Source organism: Atheta coriaria, unplaced genomic scaffold (assembly GCF_025399875.1).
Source record: "Atheta coriaria isolate IRGN ID8LTWV9N9 unplaced genomic scaffold, Caltech_Dcor_3.1 hic_scaffold_5_pilon, whole genome shotgun sequence".
Lineage (NCBI taxonomy): Eukaryota > Metazoa > Arthropoda > Insecta > Coleoptera > Staphylinidae > Dalotia > Dalotia coriaria.
The window spans coordinates 9,478,244-9,500,658 of NW_027045447.1; the positions used below are offsets into that span (position 1 = coordinate 9,478,244).

Sequence of the window (22,415 nt, forward strand, 5' to 3'; positions counted from 1 at the left end):
TAGCGCCATCTGTGGTGAATGATTGTTACTTGAAAACAAACTTATCGTTTACTAATTGGTATATAAACTCATTATGAACTAAACAAATTAGTAAATAATGGAAAATAATAATTTAAAAATTTGTGAATTAATAATATTTGTAATATTTTATTATTTCTTCCAGGATTCAGTTAATATTTGTTTTAAATGTTAGTTGGTGGCGCCACTTAGGTGCGAACATTGGAAGCTCAAAGACTTTAGTAACTTTCCAGTGCTTTCGATTGCTGCGCAGTGTGCACTGCTACTACATATGGCGATTTCGTCAATGCGGTGTTGAATTGCATCGTGGACATTCTGCCGCCGCACGATCCGGAAGGGCCCCATCAAAGCCGCACACACGCTCACCGCCGCCGACACCGATCAACCGGCTCACCTGCGCGTCCTCTGCGATACAGTTTTTTTTCGCACGCCTGCTATCTGCTGCGTTGCTGGTGATAAGTGAAACGCAGGCACAGTCGTGCACCATCATTGCCACCGTGCGAAACGTCTACCTTGTTGCTAAGTACAACCATAGGGTAAGTCACCATTTCGCACTGCGCACGTTGCATCCAATGGCGACTGCCACAATCTGAACTTGCAATAATTTAATATACAGGATCGCCTTCTAACTATATTTCGCATTACAATACAAGTTGCCCTCCAACATATGCTTCATGTATAAATTCAACTTCAATTATTGTTTCAGGATTGTGGATAGTTCCATACCCAGCAGGTTGAGAGTGGTGTTTGTGACACACTCAGCTGGATCTTTTTAGTTTCTTTTCTGGTCACCGGCACACCGTCCAAGTGGGACGCAAACTTCTTATATGACTTTAGCAAAACACAAAGGTAAATATGTTTCATTATGGTTATAATTAATCAAAGCTTGAGTGCATTGACTGAGTGATTATGATTGTTGATATGATTTTTGGTCTAATCTGTTGATATTTGTGGTTTTATGTAATGTTGTGATATACAGCTTTGGAAACTAGATAATTTAAGTACTTAAAGTAGATAACGCAAATGCGTGCATTAGATAAGCATTGATTTTGATAGCAGTCTATTTATTTCGATTTGTGATTTGTTGCAAATTTACTTCTGTATGTGCGCACAATATTCGTTACGCGGGCGGAATTTGCGCTATATTTTTATTGATTTTTTACACGCATTGTGACGCACTTGAATCCGGTGAAATCGGCGAAGCGTTAACATAAAGTAAATGTTTAAAGTTTTAACATTGCGAGCTTCTAGAAAGAAAACATTATTTTTGCCCGGCATTTTTATTGACGTAAAACTTGTTTATTAATTATGCATATAGAACAAACAGGTTAAAATAAAATATTCGAATTTATTTTATATCTACATGTATATATTATCAATGGTAATTGACCTAGGTTCGGTAACTACTCGTATCAGAAAACGTGATTTTCCTCCGGTAATATTTCCGCACTGCCTGCGTAAGTGCGCACGTCCGCGAATGATCGATACTCCCGCCACGACACCAGCTGACGCACTTGCGCCCCCGCCGCCTTCACTGCGGCACTCGGCGGCGCAGAGAGACCGTTCGAGCCGCCATTGTGCACATACGCGTCCGCCTCCGCGTTTGTTCTCCGATGGTGTCCCGAATGCGAACGCACTCAACGCCTCCAAACGATCGCAGTTTGCCTGCTTCAACCGCCGTCGAGCGGTACAGGTTGTCAGTCGTGGGTGTAGTAACTGCACAGTCAGTCAGTGCAAACGGCGTGAGTTTGTCTGCAGGAAGACGAGCAGATGTAGCAGCGGGTGATGCGATTCATCGTCCGCCGGCCACCGCAAGAGCACCACCGTGCTAAGCTGTTGAATCCTTATCGGATGATGCGCCTAAGAGTCTTTGCAGCCGACGATAATTGAGCGACGGGGCGAGAGCTGGGGGGTGGCACAAGGTGCCCGCCGGTGTGCTATGACCACGCCAGCGATTCGTTGTTGTGATGGTGTTCTTGCAATTCCGCAATCAGTAATTTTTGATGTACAGCGGATGTATTAAGTTTCGTTAAGCGAGTGTGGAATGAATTTGCGATTGCTTCTTTCCACGGACATCGGAATTGGTAAGCTAATTTCGGCTGGCGGCGTGTTTGATCTGGGGTACCACTGCTCTGCTTATTTATATTTTTGTTTGACGTCAGTGTCAATTTACATAGAATTTTTACCACGAATGATCAACACCTTCGACTTGATTCGACTTTTACAATCGTTATTCTTTGATTTCAGAGACATTATTAAACAAAGGCATAGTTGGGAGTACAGGTACTGCGCAGGCGGGGTGCATGACTTCGCTGCGACAGCCCACCACCTGTTATAGGTAATTGAAGATTTGATTTATTTCTCACCTTAAAAAGACTACGTTGGAGTTATATTTATGAACAAAGTGGTTGTGTCTTTAGGAAAACAAAATTTTCATCCAATAGGCATCGGAAACTGCAGCCTTTTAGAGAAACGTGACTGGCGCTGGCGAGAACGATTGACCTACGTAAAGATATCGAAATAGAAGGCCATCACCATTCCCGGACCAACATCCCGCGCTCATTACCATCATCATCATCGCCGCGGGCGATAAGCTAGAGGGACGGCTCCCGGGCCACCACCAGCAGTCAGTAAGAACATCTAGAACGAACGCAGCAATAACAACGCGACAAAATGGGGAGCGTCAACGTAAATCGCAACGTCAGCGATGTCTTCTATCGCTATAAGATGCCCAGAATTATGGCCAAGGTTGAGGGTAAAGGCAATGGCATCAAAACTGTATGTTTCAATCTTAAAACATCAAAAATGTGTCAATTCTATGTATTTATTAAATTCAAGGTGATTGTAAACATGGCCGAAGTGGCAAAGGCACTGGGTAGACCACCAACTTACCCAACCAAGTACTTTGGCTGCGAATTGGGCGCCCAGACGCAGTTTGACTTCAAGAACGAGCGTTTCATCGTCAATGGCAGTCATGACGCCGTCAAGTTGCAGGATTTATTGGATGGATTCATACGGAAGTATGGCCCATTACTACTTTTTAATATAACTTCCATATTCTAGGTATTTTTGGTTTAATTCAATAGGTTTGTATTGTGTCCGGAATGCGACAATCCCGAAACTGATCTGATCGTTTCGGCGAAGCGCGGTACCATCTCGCAAGGTTGTAAGGCATGTGGTTATCACGGCATGATTGACTCCACTCATAAGCTGATCACGTACATTCTGAAAAATCCGCCGAACTTGAACCCCGCATCCCAGGGGTCTTCCCTCACCGAGGGTAAACGCTCTAAGCGCAGCAAGCGCACCAACGGTGATGCTACCAATGGCGAGAACGAAGAGTGTGACAACACTGTCGATATTTCAGCTACTGTAAGATTAGTTTACATTTATTTAAATTCATACTTATTTTATATTAAAAAATTTATTATATCAAAAGGATAATGGTGATGAAGATGAGACCGAATGGGCTGTAGATGTATCCGAGGAGGCTGTCCGAGCACGTATGCAAGATCTAACCGACGGTGCCAAGAACATGACCGTCAACGACGATCTAGAGAGGCCCGAGAAAGAGCGCATGGACATTCTCTATGACCTGGTGAAGAAGAAGCGCGACGGTGGTGAGCTGGACTCCGCCCAAGTGCAGAAAGAGATCCTCAACGAGGCCGAGCGTCTCGAGATTAAACAGAAGGCACCGCTGGTCCTCGCCGAGTTGCTCTTCGATCAGAACATCCTCCAACAGATGAAAAAGCACCGTATGCTCTTGTTACGTTTTACATTGCAGGATAAGAAGGCGCAGAAGTACTTCATTGGCGGCCTCGAGCAGATCATCGATTTGAACAAGGAGTCGCTCATGACCAAGGTCCCTGTCATCTTGAAACTGCTCTACGATCTGGATATTTTATCCGAATCTGCCATCTTGGAATGGGCTGAAAAGGTATCGAAGAAGTACGTCTCCAAGGAGACTTCCACCGAGATTCATAAGCACGCAGCACCCTTCATCAAGTGGCTGCAGGAGGCCGAAGAGGAAGAATCCGAAAGCGAGGAGGAGGAGAGCGATGTCGAGATTGAGTACAACGACCGTGCGCCTATCAAACCCATGGTGCAGGTGAAGCAGCCGCCGAAGAAGGTGGACGAAGAGGGCGAAGACTTTGACATCGATGCCATATAGAGTAGCGCGGAGCTCGCGACCAACCGGCGGCAGGCTTACAGATTTCCCATGCATGGTACAGGCGTTCTGATTGTATACAGGGTAATAAGTTAAATGCTTCTTGCCGCGCTTTCGTTCGTTATCCCGCCCGGATTTTATTTCACTTTATTCGTTTATATATCGATTATGATTAACCCAGGTTCTTTAAGCATTTTAACCACTCTGCCCAGCACCGAAACTTAAACTTAATCGATTTTCTCACCTACTTCTCTACCAGTTTCGATATCTTAAAACTTATTTTAGCATCTTCCTATTACCTATCGTTTTGTTTATCTTTTTTCTCTCAATTCCCTTCTCAACTCGCAAAATTTAATATTTTCGATGTATATTATTATTATTACAACATATTGGTTTCTGTTTACTGATTGTGGAAATAAATGGCATTTTAAAAAATGCTGCGAGTCAAAGCTTAATCGGAATAGGCAGTTTTATTCATCTAAGTAATGTGACAAGGAAATATTTCATTTTGGAAACTTGTCGTCTCCGGCATCTCGCGGCTTGATGGCTTGGTTATCTCGATACCTTCCGTAATAACTGGATCCGATGTAAAACACGACCGCGGCGAATGTCCCCCAGTAAACCATGGTGATCCCTTGAGGATGCTTGGAATAATTTCTCATAGATTACACGTTAAAAGCAGAATATTTAGATTTGTACCATAACTTGAAATTTCGTATCCCAATGGTAAATATCCCGCAATTGATTTAATTTTGATGAATTTGACGTTCAGAAAATCCCCGTGAGTGATTATTTTTTTGTTGAATCATCATTTCGACGTCTCGCAGCTTCCATATCGATTTCGCGCTGTTTTTCCAGCCGCAATTTGCGTCCCAACAATCCTGGCGTCAACATATCCACTGTAATGGTAATCATGGCCGTGAGAATAAGCAAACCGAACATGAACCTGAATAATCTACGGCTTTTCGGGTTCATGTCATTGTTTCTCCACATTTTTCTAATTTTGCCATTGAAATGTCATGAAAGCAAGTAAATTTAAACGAAAATGACACATCGTGACACGGTGCTTAATAAATTCATCGTGTGACATCGCTATTTCTCAGATGAATCAGACTTGTGACGCTTTTCCGCCTGTTTTCTCAACTCGGCTTTCCTCTGAAGCATCCCTGGCGTCAAGGCATAAACGGTAATGTGCATCACGGCAGTTAACAACATTAAACGGTACATCCAGCGAAGATAGCGCTGTTTCTGCGGATCCATGTCCTCGTGCCCCATTTCCGCGAGTTTTTACGTTTTCATTGCGTTTATGACGTATGACGCTACGTGACTGGTCGTGACGACGTTTTTGTGTAATTACAATGCATAATGAAAGGTTCTACGTCGTTTTCTAGGCGTGTAGCTGTTCATTTTCAGCATTTATTTTCGCACGTACGATATTATCCTAATGTGACCAAATGCTAATGTTGTTTGTGTTGTTTCTCTGCGGCGAAACACGCTACGAATTTAGTTCGTAAGTTATGCGCAACGTGAGAAGCGTGAAAATGTCGCAAGTGAGCAAATTCGCTGCTTAGTATCGGTATGTTAATCGCAAACGACGATGAACACTAATTAGCACCGGACAGACGCAGATATCGTGTCGAATAAGGCATAAACTGTTTACAGAGTAATATTAGATTTTGTTTTGACTGCACAGCGATTTGATAAAGTAAAAACATCGATTTTTTACATGGAATGTTATTATAATTGAAGCACTCGTCTGATTAGCCTGATAGTTATAGCTATGTGGTTGTCGCGGTTGAGGGCACGGCATAGTGTAATTAGAATTGCAGCGGGAATTCCGTGTTTTGGATGAAAATTTGCAAAAATTCGCTTGAAACATTAAAAATATCAGATATGTCATAACTAATATCATATACACCAAGGTATATAATTACATTTACCAACAAAGTATTAATTAACTCATAAATTTCATTCTATATTATAAGCAATGACGCGTTTCGCACATTTTTGAATTTTTGCTAATATGCGCATGCGCCAAACTGATTACAATGCTGCCACTACGGCAAATCAAAAATTAAAGTTGTTTACTAATCGTGAATTGTATCGTGGTCGTTGTTTTTCCGCTAGAAAACGAAAAAACGTGTGTCACACTTGCCCTAGAGAACCTCGAACCTCAACAATCAACGCCGACTCACTCCAACGCGTCGCAGACGAACAAAAGCAATTTAAGGTAATTTAAGATTACTTAGTATGCGTAAACGTATAACAGGCGTGAAGATAAATGCACCACGCCGCCATTAGTCGCCCACGTGCATGAAGCAAGTGACGAATGATTTGGTGTTTTCGCTGGTTAATTACTCACAGCGTGATGCGTGTGTTTGTATGAAACAAATTCAATGCGAGCGTGTGCGTACCGAGCTGCGTTTAGAACACTCGGCGACGATTTCGAAATTAAAGCGGCACTGACCTCCGACAATCATTTAATGATTATCGCGTTTGCTGTGCGACACAGCAAACGAAACACCCGCGTGCACCAGATTTTAGTTTATAAATAAACACTGCGTTTACCGTGCGCATGGGACAAAGAATTGCGTTTTGAGCTGCGAAATTCTCATCGTCTCACAATTTGAGATATGTAGATTTCGCACGAACACGGTTTTATTTATTGCGACAACAGTTTCAAGTAAAGAATGTGCTGAATTGATGGAATGGAAGGTCGTAACTGTAACAGAGTCGAAAAGCACTTAATTTGCGTTTTTAAATGCTCTATATGGAGAAGATTCGTTATGCGAAGAAACAGAAATATTGTGATCACATGCACACAATACATTTGTGTACACAATAAATTACAATTAAATTAAATATTTGTGTGCGTATTGGAAATCATTCAATCAATATCTTAATCATAAATATCTAATTTGTTTTATGAATGTTTTACGTGTAAACAGCAAAAAAATAACATTCAGCTGCTAGTCGGACACGTTTTGCGCTGATATCGACACCACAAATCGCCTTATTATCACTTTAATAAGGAGATATAGATAAATATGAGAAACAAGACGACGAGACTAAAAGTCAATAAAAATTTGCGTAAAAATGCTCTAAATCAAAGGTAGAAAACAGCACAGGACACAACTTGTATTCAAATTATTTATTCACTATGTATAATATGGCTGTTTGTCGTTCGTCTGTCAATTAAATTAACAATTCGACAAAACTCCCGACACATTCTTAGTCAATCATCTCTTTTATCATTTTATTCCGTTCGAATTTCGTTTTTATAGCTACCTACAAGTTTCGTGAAGTTTTAAACATTATCGCAACTTGATTTATCGTTATCATTAAAAATACAACGTGTCACACGTTTCTCATTTGAATAATATCATCGTTAGTTAGTGTTTAAATCTATTAAGATGCATTAAGTATCTCTTTATTTAATTTCTTTTCATTTTAGAGCTTTTTTTTTGTTAGATTCTCGACCAAAATATAGAGAATTCATTCGGAAATCATTGGGATATTATACAATATTTTACAGTGTTTTTGTTGGCCGTAGAAATATAATATTTGAGTGTTGAGAGATAATTTCGAGAACACAAATTACAATAAAAACTAGCTGTCGTTAAGCACCATTTGATTATCGAGAATTATCAGCTTCATCGCACCGCGAATAAATTTAAATTCATAATTTCAACATTTATTTCGATCGAGACATAAAAAATCGGATAATATCATGTAACACGCGATTAATTGTGTTTTACCGGGCTGATAATCGTAATAATGAACAATTGCGTTCAATAAAAGCTGCCTTCTGCAATCAGTCGTCATATTTTTTGTGCGATGTCGCCGCAACTCTTGTAAATGAAAAAAAAAACAACAATAAAAATCATACAAAGATTAAGTCATAAATATAAAACCGACGCGAAAATAAATCACCGCTTCGAGCGCGAGCACAGAGCACGTTTATCACTACGATAATTATGCACTTTGCGTACGGCACGAAACAGTCGAATACGATAGTTGATAGAGTCGATAGAGTACAATGTGATGATAAAAATACCGCGTTAGTTGTGTGTGTGGGTGTGTGTGTGTGTTTGCCTTAAAACTAGTCGTCACGTATTCTCACATATTTCATGTTATCACTTAGCGTTACTTAACATTAGATCAGTATCGGTAATATCACAAAAATAAATATGCGCATTCTTATGTAAGTTACGTCGAACTTGGTTGCATCGTGCGCGCGCAGCTGCGTCGATTTTATAAATTAATCGTTTCTGCAAACGCCCTCAGCGCAACGCGATGCGTAAATGAGAATATCTATTCTTCCTCATAGCTTAACCTCATTTAGACTAGGCACTTTTACAAACTAGTACCTTTTCTTTTATCTAGTGTTAGTTGTAGGGGCGCGTGGCAGTCGAGAGAAACGAAAATGCAATAAGGAATGTTCTGCGCGTTCGCGTGGGTGTGTGAGATTTTTTTGTTAAGTAGAGTACCTTCGCACACTCTGAAACTGTCGAGCATTTCATGGATGCGCCATCACACGGCGGTGATGCGGGCGAGAGTTCATTGCGTTGCACGATGCACCACGCCTGGGGTGGGTTCGGAGTCGTCATCTTCATCGTAGTCGATGTGACACACTGTTGACGTCGTCGTGGCCGCCGCCGCTCCCGTTGAGATGGCGTCATTAACGGCGGCGGCGGTGGTGGTGGTGGTTGTTGTGTGCGGCGGGTGGGTCACGTCGCGCTTCACTTTTACCTTCGTTGCTGCGGCGATGCACGTCACGCACAGGTCCTGCCGCACGGGGAGCATCCGTTGATTTGGTAGGGATGGTGTCATTTCATTAGGGCTCGATGATCGGCTACTATGTTGATCCGAATCGAATCTCTGAAATATAAAAATTAGGTTAATTGAGGTTAAGTAATTATGCGCATGCGCAAGCTTTTAAAGTATTAGATTATTCCGTGAAGATAAAAATGTATTATTAATACAAATTAGGTAATTAATCGTTGATAATTTCTTATTTACTTTATCTGTAATGTAATGTCAACGTAAATTCCGTTGTAAATTAAATTCGCGTGGGTCAAGTTCCGGGCGCGTTTGCATATCGATTACCTGATTATCGTCGATGCCGGCGCGTATCTGCGGCAGCGGACTGATACCGCCGCCGCCGGCGTTGCGTCGCGCCGGCCCGCCGCCGCCACCAGCGCCGTCGTGGTCGTGCTCGGCGCCGCCGTCCAGCGCCACCGCCTCCTCCGCGTCCAAGTGCAATATACTCTCCTGACTGCCGGTCAACTGCAAGCAAAATGCAACACAAGAGATCATAATCGCGCTCCGGCGGCGGCCGCGTGTTGGAGGCGCGCGCGCGCCGCGCCACCTACGTTCGGACTCACTGCGAACCCGTAGTGCTTCAGGATGTCCATCTTGCACATCGGGCACGTGCGATGCTCCAGCAGCCACGGATCGATGCAGTTCTTGTGGAATTCGTGGCTGCAAACATTCATTTCAACCGTGACATTATTAAAACAACAAAAATTTCAATTGAAAAAACAAAAAAGAGAAAAGTGGTTGTTTATGCTTGCCTGCAGGGTAACATCCGTAGGACTTCCGGGACGCGATAGGGCTCGATGCAGATTGCACAACACTCCCCATCTCCCTGCAATTCCTGGAACAGTCGATAAAATCTATTTATAGACAACCGTATCACTTCAAACGTAATTAAATTTATTATTTAGATAGCCACTCTATACGTAAACGAACCGGATGTAAGCGCACAGAATAAAACCATGTGCGCTTTCATAATAATAAAATGTATTGTGCGACGTTTTACGAAATGCTGCTGGCATTCCATTCAGGTGTAAACTTGAACGTGAATACGAAAACCTCAATTTCAAGTCTGGTTTTGCGTAACAATTTCGTGTAACACACATTTGAAAATTATTCACTCGAGTTTGCACAATATTTTCAAACCGTGAAATTGAAATTAAATAACGCCGAATGTCAAAACATGACGAAACATTCGGTGTCGGCCTAATAACTTTAACTTTGAAAAAATATAACGAGCGGTGATTTGAATCAACACGCCCAAATTAACGTGTCATTCGTTTAACTCAATTATGCCAGGTCAATTACAGTAACTTGAGTCAATTGCGCCAAGATAATTTAATTACCTAATGCGTTAATGCGTAGTTTTTGTTTATTTTTGAGCGTGCGAAGTGTTCAGCTTAACAATTCAATTACGCGTCTTAATGAGTCTATAAATTGCGAACGGAACAGCGCTTTGATTCGCCACCAATGTTTTCCAATGCGAGTTCGGTTTTAATTATGATTCTATTTTGTATTTTCGCCGTTTTGTTGAGTGTTTCAAGGGCGTATGGTCAATTGTGCAATTGCTTGACTTTCGATTTCGCCTATGAACGAACGTGTGTCGACGCGTACGCATTATTTGCAAGTGAATCGTATCAAAGTGTCGAAATTGAATGGTTTGAAAACGGAAAAACAAGCCAAACAGGTTGATTAACATTGTTTTTCCATAATGTCAATAATTTCAATCAGCTTGAATGGTTTCAATCACTTTTGACGACAGGCTGGTGTCGTTATGAAATGTTTGTTTTTTTGCTTCGAGGAACACTATGTTTTAAGTACAAAAGTTATGAGTGTCTGGTTTTTTAATAATAGAATCCACATAAAAAAACTTATGAATAGAATTTTGTGAGTATTATCTATGATTAGCAGAAAATTATTTTTGCAAATAGTATTAGATTACAACTTTAATCTCCTAAAATTTTCGTTGTCACTTTTCATAGAATTTATAAACTTTAATCCAACTTTATATTATCGAGACTTTAACTTTCGAAAGTTTGATAAAGTGGAAACTAATCTCATTTCATTTGTCTAAAAATTGATATCAAAGACAAAATAAAAGCAAAATTACACAAAATTTACAAACAAGTATAATAAAATATAACAAATAATAAATATTAACGCTATTTCAATCAAATTTTTACTAGCAAACGTTTGACAAGGCCGTTTTCGTAATACCTACATATTCGACATACCAACCTAATAACCGTTATTATTGCCGTTGCGAGGCTTACCTTATCACCAGCTTTGATGTTTTTCGTGGGAATCTTCGACAATGCCTTTTTCGCCGCGTTAAACAGCCGTTTCTGCAAGAAAAAACAACATAAACAAAAGAATAAACATAAACAATTAGTCTACACGTCGACGACGCATGCAATCTATTAATTATTGCATTGCACATGGCGACATGGCACTGCGCAATATTACTGCTATGAACAATCGACTTTTAAACTCGTCGAAATGTTTGTAAAACGTCATCTAACTAACATCATGCAATCAACATCGAGACGCGCAACGCACACACGATTGAATAAACTTAGACGATGCGCAAATAAATATGATAATCATATTTTCATTGATGCAAAGTGATGAAAAACCGTAGACGTAGACTAAATGATGATTTTTATCGATCAGTGTGGAATAACATCAATATTTGCATTTTGATTAAGATGGATTTGAAAATTTCTCTAATTTCTACGTTAAAAAAAACCAGTAGTCGTAGGTAGTTCATTGGTTGAGTGCTTGTGCAATGCGGCCGCATCGCACTCTTCATAATTAAATATTAAAACACAAAAATGCAAATTCACGCGGGACTCACCTCCAGCCTGTCCTTGGCGTGAATGTATCTGAAGCGCTGGACGTAGTAGAAGACGAGCCACGCGATGGAAATTATCATCAGCACGATGAACGTAATTGACACGAAGAGCACCGACGTCCTGTAAAAACACAAATTGCAAAATAATTTCAGATCACATTGCCCTGTAGATTAAATAAATAACAATTTAAACATATTAGTCGTTAATTAAATATCATCGAGTGGTTGGCACACGAAACAATTTAGTAAATTATTACACAGATGTGTCATTATAACCACTTTGATTGCAATCAAAACTAATATATTAACGTTATGCGTACAACGAAACAAGTTATACGCTCGTATATGGGTACAATCATTAAGATATGTTTTGTAAAAAACGTTTAGTATGCAAATTGCGCTAGGGCCTTGCGCGTAAAGCCTTTGAACTGGCAAATTTATTGTTTGTCAGGACGCGGAGTTTTATTTTAATTAAAATTTAACTGTTTTTAAACAACGAATCGCGCATATATCGGGTCATTTGTTTCGGTTGGGACATTTGGGACGCGTTTTGAAAATACAAAAATCGAAATAAATGCGTCATTGGCGTTTTAATTAAATTATTTGGAATTTAATTTCGTAGGAAATTTGATTGAAAGTACTTGTTTATTTTAATGTGCAGTTGATGTAGCTTCCGGTGCGTTGAGTTGTTTCGCGTGGTCGTTGCGCTTTTTTCGTTCACTGGCACGAGCGATTTCGCACTTGAAAACTTGTTAGCGCGCGAGCAGCGCACGAATTTATTACGCGCGCGACGATTTATGACGAATCCACGAGATTAATATTTATCGCGTTGTGTGAGGATACCCCGGAAGAGCAAACCAAACTTGGCGACTAACTAAACTTTGTCGAATACTTGGCATGCTTAAAACTTGAATAAAACATGCGGAAAGCTTAAGTTTATTTACTCCTATAACAAATAAAATTTTATTTGATTAAATAAAGAATATAATATTTTATCTCGCAACGAAAATTTGCTTTTTATAATTACGGATAAAAATTATTTAGTTGTGAGTTGTCGTCCTCGCAAATTAATCTCAATTAAGGTTATTTTCTAATATTTTTGACATTTTTTAAAAACTATAAAATTCTCATAATCGCACACATATTTCATGCAAATTCCCATACGTAAAATACATACACGAACAGTAGAAACACCGGAAAACACCACGGAAGCAAACTGAACACAGCGCTGGCGATCAAGAATAGAACGTGTCCGCACATTTACGTAGTTTTATTTTGTTTATTTCACTTATTTGTTGCTTGACAAATTAGCAAGGAAACGCTGGTCTTTAAATTTTAATTAGTTCCTTGATTGCAGCGCGACTGCTCGAAGTGCGAGTAAAAGTTGGCTTACTTATAACTGACATGCACCAAAGGCAAATGACGCGCTACTAAACCAAAGAATAATACTAAGTTATTGCGCATGCGCGCGCTTTATACACATACTTCCGTTCTTTCGCGTTGGACAAATATTAGCACAAGATGTTGATATATTGGTAAGCGTCGTACAGGCGAAGAATTGTCTGGTGTCTTGTTGTGCGTAATGGACTGGTGTACAATGGATATTTATAGGCGCGTGATAAGATTAGGAATTATTGTTTTGTGACGCAAAGCGCGTCAATGAAATTCCATCAAATAAGTTAAGTGGACAGTTTACGTAGGGCTGTATTGAGGTAAGCGTTTTTAGGCGATTAAGTCAATGAAAAATCGATTTTCTTAGCTTACTTGTTGATAGTCGTCCGGGTTAACGTGTGACTGGCAATCGTGATGTGGACCAGAACTTTCGAGTTGTTATCGATAAGTTTTGCCATTTCTTCACCCATCGACTTATAGGTGAAAACTCCGCTTATATTACCTGCAACAAAAGCAAATTTAATTAATTTTCTTGTTTTGCGCGCATTAAACATTAATTTTCGCGTTGGTGACTAAAAAATAACGTAGGTATATTTGCCTTGAATAGTTTTACCATTTTTAATTGCTAGAGCAAAAGCATAGTGAGTATTCAACGGGCGTTAAATGAAAAACTCATTAAATGTAAATGCAATGTAAATATAAATACATTTGTAGATATGAGCACAAGTTTTAATTAAAACTAGAGTAAAGTGCTTCAAACATTGATTTCTGCCGGCATGTTAATTGCGATAATTAGCTGGTCTAACTGTTGCGTCTGTTCGCAACAGATAAATCACAACAAGCGTCGATTCGATGCGATCAGAGTCTTGATGCGAAAAATAATCGCAATATGGTAAACGTAGCGCCGAATTTAACGACGGAGCGCGCGCGCTTGTAGCGTAAACAATGTTCACATAATGCGCTCTCGCACACAATGCGAAAGTGCAAATTAATGCATGCGCATACATTTATTCATTCGCCGCCCGAAACAGACGGGACGCGGACGAGCATTGCATTGAATATGAAATATGAACCATGAAGCTCGCGCAGCGCTCAACAGACGACGGCGCTGTGACTTGTTGGCTGAATTGTGATTTCTGCTCTGCGGTGAAATGCTCTTTACGTTGGGTGAATATTCGTTTCAATAATTCACAATGTGCATGTGGATCGCGCTGTCAAGTGATATTTTTGATATGAAAACAGCAACATGCGAAAGCATTATTCTCTCACCGAAATAAAATAAAAATATGACTCGAGTTTTATTAGATGAGCTGAGTGAGTTGATGATTTATATTTATATTCATTTGTTTTGAATATAGTAGAGTGTAGTAGATACGCGGTAAACAAACGTGTTTTGCACCGAGAGACAAAGATATGTTTAATATGCCGAACGCGTCGCGCTGCTTTTATTTTATTTTTATTGCGCGCAAATCGGAATAAATTTAATTAGCATTCGGTGGGCGCGCGGGTGCGGCGCGCAAGATTCCGCGTCTTTGTCGCCCGCTCGCCGGCTTTTGACGTGTGAGAGATTCCGCGCGCGAACAACAGCCCAGCTGAAAAGCGGGAAACGGTCAAAGTTATTCGGGCGTGATTTATGATTTTTTAACTCAAACAAATCCCTGAATAAATAAAAATCAACAGTACAACAACCCATCTCGAGAGGCAAAAAATTTATTAAATGGCATGAATTACTGTAAATTTAACAATGGAAACATTTTCCCGGAAAAATATTAAGTTTAATTTTATTTTACAGTTGAATTGTAGATGTCAGAATTCATTTTTGCTTTTCAGAGTGTAAAAATGTCTTTTATCATCCTCTAAACATGCCTGTTCTGGTGACTTAAATTTCACTCCTCTTTTACTTAAGTAACTCTACACCCCACCACTTTTTGCGGGTCGGGCGCAGGTACAAAAGACCGCTCGACGCTAGTACGGTGCTCAGTCGTGTCTGAGTCTATCTAGCGTTATCTGCACTTAATGTCCTTCCGAATTTTTCTTTTTTCGTTAAATTAAAGAACTCTGATTGTTCTAGTGACTTTTTTTGGACTCAATTCATAAAAACCTACAATTTGTTTCTGTTATTCACAAACAACAAATGTTGACCAGGTAAAATTTACCTACACAGTACCAGCAATTAAACCTGAACATATGCTGAATGTATCATGCCAGCTGATCGTGCAAATCATTACGTTAACGATGTACAACTCCGAAAAAATCTGCCGTTAATAACAATTACCCACTCACGTAATGCAACAATGCGCACTCGCATGAACCGAACGTCGTAATACTACGTAAATAAATAAATAAAGCTATAAAGTCGAAAACTCGTACACAAAGTTTATATTAATATAATGTTGCAACAAATGTTAAAAGTTAATTTGCTCGCATTACATCAACGGGTATAACGCGCGCATAATTTAATTATTGCCAATTATTTATTAATTAAAGTAAAGGCTTAATAATGTCAATCAATCGCCGATCTACAACGTCGATATTAGAATGATATCATGAAAGAACCGAAGCGTAAGAATTAAATTAAAGAATCGTGAATATTTTGTTGCCAAACGCATTATTTTGCAGCATGTCTGCATTTCCTGGCTTATCTGGCAAGCGATGTCGTCTAACCTTGAAAGTCCGGTACTTACTGTGTATCCGAGGTCACATTTTAAAACCCTTGCATTTTTTTCTTTTTCGACAATCATACAAATACCCATTTTCCTGTCACACCAACAATTTATGACGACTCGTATCGATTTCCTTAGCACGCGTGCAATTTATTTCCGACGATTAGAAATTATTATTGTTGATAATGTTGACGTTTACACCACGATATATTTCCGATTTACTTTGGACTTGATTGAAAATCGATAAGCCAATCAACCTATTAATATTCGAAATTATTCTTCTTGGCATTCGAAAATATTCCAAACACTTTATGATCGGCCAGCTTTCATTTTGTTTTCGTTTTGATGTCACGTCATGAACTTCTAAACTTTTGAACTTTTTTCGCCGCGAAAAAAAACGTAATTGTGCAATTTATGTCTCAGTCCACTTAACGAGCGTTAGGTGTGGCTGCCAGCGCTCGATGTTCTATTTTTAACTCGTTTATTAATCTTCTGTGGTTTGATGACATTTTATTCTTTGATTAACACGAGTGATACTATAATATACAATATACAGCCACCATCTGGCTGTGCAGTTAAATTATGTGTTTACTCTAAATGTCTGGGTCAGTTTTGTCTTTAGAGCTAAAACATACTTTTAATTGTTGTATGTACGTGCAAGTACGAGTTTTGAAACTTTAAAGTGATAAATGCGCACTTAAGTTGTCAAACATTTATAGCATTATGAATTATATCTAAACTATCAGTTGTTTACGTCTAATGAGTAGAAATATCAAGTAAACACAATTATTACGTTGCGTGATAACAAGCAAATTATTTTAAGTTTTTAAAACATGCGTAAACTATGCAAATATCGTTGCCATGTTATTATCAATAATTTCGAGTCGAAAGCGACTGATTTCAGAACTAGTATTTCGCAAACCTCCTCAATGTGCCGTTAACGATTCAGGAAATTAAGTATTCGTGTGTTTGTAGGTAACCCAGGGTGGTTGAATTATCAGCGCCGAACAAATTCGTGTGTTTAACATGCAAACGAGCGTGGTTTTTGTCGAATAAAATGTCATCGTGATCGTTAAATTAAACTTTAAAAAATGTGCCAAATATCAAGACCTCAATACGCATATCAACTTAAAAAATGTTTAATAAAATTTGGTGAGAAGATTTCTGGCGTTATAAAACATTCACTTCCGGTATTCACAATTAAAGATAAACCAATTGGATTTGCTGTTTGTTTTTAATCGTAAAACTTCTCAAATTAGCAAATGTTTATGCCAAATATTTGAACATAATATTTTTGTTTTCAACGCAGTTTATAATTCCAGATCATTGCCATGCACATAAACAATGAAATTATATTTTATACGCGTTATAATCATGATTTAAAAAAAAATATGATGTTTGCGATAAACTTCGAAAAAATAAGCCGCGTGAAAATATTTGCTCGTGGACTCACAGTTTACCCTTGATGCACCACGCTGCATGATATGTGCAGCATGCATGCGAGATAAATTGATACAAAAAAAAAACAGCAAACCGAGGCAGGCGTCAAATATGCACATGCCGCCGTTGGGCGCATCAACCGGCGGGTCTGGCGCCTTGCCAAAGTTCATCAAACCCACCGCCCCGACGAAAACACATTTTCACATCCGTGCGTCCTTTCCGCGAAGGTACGAACAGCAGCAAATGTGGATGGATGCAAATGCAAAACACGCACCAGAATAAACGCAACTCGGCAGTGTATAATTGAGAGAGCATGCAGCCAGAAATCAAAAGCACACCAAAGCAAACAAAACACACAAACAACACAGGTAGAGGAGCAGGAGCAGTGTACGATGATGTAAATTTTGTAGGTACATTCACATGATGAGCGTAGTAAAGCGAAATGTAAAGCAGCAGTCGTTGAATTTTATAGTTCGCATAGTTGTGATGCTTAAACAGATATAAACAAAAATGTCGTTGTCGTCTGTCGCGTGTTTGCAGATTATTGCATGCAGAGTGTGAGGTGGATGACTCGATATATGAGGTAGACGCATCATCTAGAAGGGTACAGTAGCGAATACCGTATAAACTTCAATTGTATCGTTATGTTTCGTCGCCATGTACTTTTTGCGAACGCGCGCGCTGATTAACTGCTTAATTATGAGTCACATTAACGGTGCGCGCGTAAAATTCGCGGATGGGTGGACCTGGCTAGAGTTTATTAACTTTTTTCTGCGACGAGCGTTTAATCGTTATTTTTCATGGTGCATATGAATACAATTGAGTTATTAGAGAGTATAATTTAAATTAATGTTCTACTAAAATTATTTTAAACTAAATTTAATTTTTTTTTTTTGAAGTATTATACATCAAAATCAATTTTTAATTTTGTTTTAAAGAAATTAATCTTTCAACTCTAATTTTACACCCTTTAAGTTATATTTTCGCATCAAAAAGTAGCCTATTTGCTTTTCCTTAGTCAAAAATATCTCAATTTTAAAATTTATCAAAATTAATTCAATAGTTTTTACATAATCGCGGAACAAACAAACTAATATTCGCATTTAAAATATTACTGATGATTTACTATTCAACATGAGTTGATAATTCATAGTTAGGCATCTTGTCGTATGCCTCATTCTCAAAATCTAAATTTAGTCCTCATCGCGAAGAAAACGCACATGTGGTCGGCCCTCCCGTCGACAACACACACGAGTTTGAAGTTGTCGATGATGCACTGTATGCGCTCGCCATGTGTAGAATACTATCATCCTGTCACGCTAATAATACGCGCACAAAATGTGAAATACAAAACGTTCATTGTCTACAACTCTACGTCACAACGTCACTATGCGCATCGCATCGGATGCATTGGTACGTTGACAATCAACAGATACTCTTCATGCGTACGATTTCCATTTATAAAATTCATTTCAAGGCTCTCCTCGCGTCTCGTCTCGTTTTGCACGCCTGCGTTTCACCACAGAATACACACAAGTTGACATTTTTCACATTCAATTTTTCTCGATTTTGAAACGTTATTTGCACATACTCTATTTGTAGTAAAACACGACAACAATGAGTACAATGGCAAATTAATTAAGATGTTTGCACATCTTAGCAACACGCCTGCATACTGCGGTCGTCTTAATCGCCTTGCACATTATATGTGTGCAATGATTGTTTAATGTGTACACTCTTGCAGTGCTAATTAAATAAGCGCATTGTAAGCGCAAGAAAAAACACAAGGAAGTCAGTCAACGCCGTATTTACATTTTTTATCAGGTGGCGGTTCATTTCCTAGGCTAACCTCAAAGGTTGACGCATTGTTACGCTTCGCGGTTTGCTTTAAAAATATTTTAAAAATAATTCACGCCAGACAACTTAAACTTCAACTTGTTATTGCGTTGAAATTGATATTTATATAAATGTCGATGCATCGCTTCCGCAATGCGCTCTCGATTCGCATGCTATTGATTTATCGAAGCGCACTATTTGATTCATTGATTTATGCAGTGATTATAAAACGTGTTTATTGGTTTTGTCGTGTTTTCGACGCACGACGTGAAATATTCGCGCGACGCCAGAGCAGGAAGCTGTGCAAGGTTGCGAAGATTTTTCTGGAGGTCGTTGGCGCACAATATATACGTGTGTGTATGTGTGTGTAGGTGTAAAAATGAAATGAGAAAGAACTTGATGCCTTCAAGTTTTATTTCCAGCCGGAAGTAGAATTAAATTAACTTTTAAAATAACTATCCACTTACGTCCATTGCCCGTGGAGAGTTTCATCTTATCCAAACCTTTGGCATCGCGATCATTGTAAACGATCACGCCGACGGCGCGACTGTGATGCGCGTTGGCAACCTTGTCCTCGAAGTTGCAGCCGCCCCTCCGCACCAGTGCAATCCATGGCTCCCTGGGCAGCGCGCCATCGGGCCGGCCGAAATTCCTGAAGGGCAGCGTGCAACCGGAATGATCGTCGACGCGATGCGGGCCAGATACGTGCACGAGGAGGCCGGACGCCGAGCCTATGTAGCCGCTCCCGTAACGGCCCGTCACGCTTTTGTTCGTCTTCCACACACCGTCCTCCTCCCACGTGACATTTATATTAGCCGCTGTGATCGTTTCGGCGCCCGGTTCCTCCGACATGATCGCTGGGTAATTGTACGGTGCGCTCACTGCCAAATCTTCACCGGCACACACCTCCAAATAATCCATCGTTAGTGTACCCAGCAGGACTATCCAGCCCGGAAACGTCCATCTTGTTCTTCGTCTTAGAGTTATGTCTACCATTGTTCTAATCTGCGAAAGAAAAAGAAAAATTGGTTAAACATTGATTAAGTAGTAGATTTCAACATTTCATCACGTATTTAGTAGTACGTGCCGAAAACACCTCACCAGAAGCAAAAGCAGCATTAGTAACTTTACGCGTCTTAAATAATAAATTTGATGTTTCGTATTCTGCTTTCGAGCCTCTTCAAAGCTTTGGTTAATTATTTCGAAGCCCTGTTACGCTCCGCAACGCTGCTAAACAGCATTAAACACCGCGCGTTAACACGCGTTATAAAAATTAAATAATCCGCAGGTAACGTGGATAATTCAAGCACTCCGTGAGCATTTTGTTTGGTTTGTGCAATGGACATTCAAGAGGGCAGTTGGCTGTGAAACGTCATGCACTAGTCGGCGGCGGATTAGTATCGGAAATCTATAATAAAAACGCGCGAGGAGTGTAAACACGAACGGAACAATGCAACGCCGCACAATGGCAATTACGACTACTTGATTGACGAACACACAAATCCGATCCGGGGATAAATTAATTACCCCCTTGAAATGCGTGCGAGAGAAAAAAATCACTGCGCAAAGTTTAATTTCAACTTTTGCGCACCTGAAAACTTTTCATTGGAGGAAAAAATATGCTTTAACGCAATTAAACAGTGTAGTGCTCTGATTAAACCATTTCCTCTATCTGAAAACATCACATTCCGCGATGAAAACGCACAAATTAACCCGCCTCTTTAACAGCATTAAAGTTTAACTCTAACTTCATCTTCGAATGGCGCTCGCTCGAGAACTTTCCATTCGGTAAACTTTTAATTAGATTTTCTGCGTAAACCGAACGTTATCACCTCGTACGAAACACGCGTAAAAACTGCACTAGCGGTGGACTTGAGCATTGAGCATATATCGACTGTTGTGTGTTTTTGTTTGTTATAATCAATCCGGCGTTATTTTCACGCTCATGCACGTATGCGTCGTGCGTGCGATTCGTGTGCGTGCGTGCGGCGAAAAAAAGAAAACACGATGAGGAAACGTGTGTGCGCATGCAGGCAACAATAAGATTTCCACTTTCGAATCGAAAGGCAGGCTTACTTATCGAATGAAACAACGTTAAAGGACGCACGGCTAGATACTGGTCGTGTGGTCGAAACTTGTGAATAAATAAAAGGCGGCGTGTTTTGTTTGTTTGAAGGACAAGATTTACAAAAGAAACAAGACTTAAGTCTTAAGAGTTTTCATGTGAGAGTTTTTTTGCTAGTTAGTGAACCAGGAGGAATTTCGAGGTGTTGACCTATTTTGCAAGGACCTATATTTGCATCGCGGCTTTTGTTGCAAGCTCCTCTCATTCCTGCAGTAACGAGCGACCGAAACAAAGAACGACGGGCGTTAAATATAAACACAGCGCGTTGCGGTTCATATACACAGCTGTGTTGTGATTGTAAATTTTCAACTTTACGTCCTTTGGCTGAACGGCTCGAAATGTCAGCGAAACTGGTAGGTTCAAGCATGTTTGGTTTACCTGTGAGTCTTCGCTCTCGAAAGGCGATGCCTTCTCATCGCCGCAGTCGACACTGAAAAAAATCTCCTGTCCTGCTGCAGCTGCAAAAATTTATTGCACCAAGAGCACCACTAATAATGTGCGCGCACAGAGAAAAACGTCCCAATAATTAAGTCCCATATAGCAGGATTTTCTGTTTGGGTTATAAGTACTCGCTGCAGGCGCCTGTTCGCGTACGAAAACCGAGCCCACCGAAATCGAAGGGCCACTTCCTATCCACTGGTGGACAAGAGAAGTCGGAGACACAACACGAGTCACGCACACGCGCACGCACTGGTCTGCTGTGTGCTGCTGCTGCTGCGGCAACCGGAGAAGCGGTTGATGCAAGAGACGATGCGGGCGTTCTTCGCTGCTGCTCGGACCGGGGCGACGGGTTTTGCGGGCGGGTGTGCGTTGTGCTTTTGTGCGGCGGAGTGTCTGCCCTCCTGCGGAATGAGCGACGCGACCCCGTGTGTTTGGTGTGCGGGCTGGCCGTGCGTCGACGTCGTGAGCGCGCACTGCGACCTGCGAGAGACCCAACCTGCGACTGCTGCTGGCGGCGAGACTGCGTCGCGTATGTCTCCTCGAGTCGCGGTCTCGCTCCCACACGCGACCATTCGTTCTCCTGCCGTTCATCGAGCTCGATTACTCGAAATCCTGCTGCATGGAAATCGCTAGCGACATCTACCGGCAGCAGGGTTTGTT

At 40.4% G+C, this 22,415-nt stretch overlaps 2 protein-coding genes and 1 long non-coding RNA gene across 5 annotated transcripts; 1 reads left to right on the forward strand and 2 right to left on the reverse strand.

Annotated features, from left to right (window-relative positions):
• Window positions 1–269: 269 nt before the first annotated feature.
• eIF5 (eukaryotic translation initiation factor 5) lies at window positions 270–4,641 on the forward strand. 2 transcript variants are annotated; one of them, XM_065302404.1, is made up of 7 exons: window positions 270–554; window positions 725–867; window positions 2,266–2,356; window positions 2,439–2,796; window positions 2,857–3,038; window positions 3,105–3,390; window positions 3,458–4,641. In XM_065302404.1, the coding sequence occupies exons 4-7, from the start codon at window positions 2,692–2,694 to the stop codon at window positions 4,187–4,189; spliced, it is 1,305 nt and encodes a 434-aa protein (XP_065158476.1). In that variant the 5' UTR covers window positions 270–554; window positions 725–867; window positions 2,266–2,356; window positions 2,439–2,691; the 3' UTR covers window positions 4,190–4,641. The 2 variants fall into 2 exon arrangements, with proteins under 2 accessions (XP_065158476.1, XP_065158477.1); XM_065302405.1 differs by lacking the exons at window positions 270–554; window positions 725–867 and adding an exon at window positions 1,596–2,102.
• LOC135791849 (uncharacterized) lies at window positions 4,638–6,266 on the reverse strand. The gene is made up of 2 exons (XR_010548143.1): window positions 4,886–6,266; window positions 4,638–4,830 (listed from the first exon to the last, which is right to left on the reverse strand). It is a non-coding gene; the product is annotated as an uncharacterized lncRNA (long non-coding RNA).
• Window positions 6,267–7,322: 1,056 nt separating this feature from the next.
• LOC135791845 (ring finger protein goliath) lies at window positions 7,323–22,285 on the reverse strand. Of its 2 annotated transcripts, none has more exons than XM_065302403.1 (9): window positions 21,693–22,285; window positions 19,657–20,194; window positions 13,623–13,752; window positions 11,862–11,979; window positions 11,278–11,349; window positions 9,763–9,845; window positions 9,574–9,670; window positions 9,296–9,475; window positions 7,323–9,067 (listed from the first exon to the last, which is right to left on the reverse strand). In XM_065302403.1, exons 2-9 carry the CDS (start codon window positions 20,183–20,185, stop codon window positions 8,747–8,749), a joined length of 1,530 nt encoding a protein of 509 aa, XP_065158475.1. In that variant the 5' UTR covers window positions 20,186–20,194; window positions 21,693–22,285; the 3' UTR covers window positions 7,323–8,746. The 2 variants fall into 2 exon arrangements, with proteins under 2 accessions (XP_065158475.1, XP_065158474.1); XM_065302402.1 differs by having other exon boundaries at window positions 9,562–9,670.
• Between the last annotated feature and the right edge of the window lie 130 nt (window positions 22,286–22,415).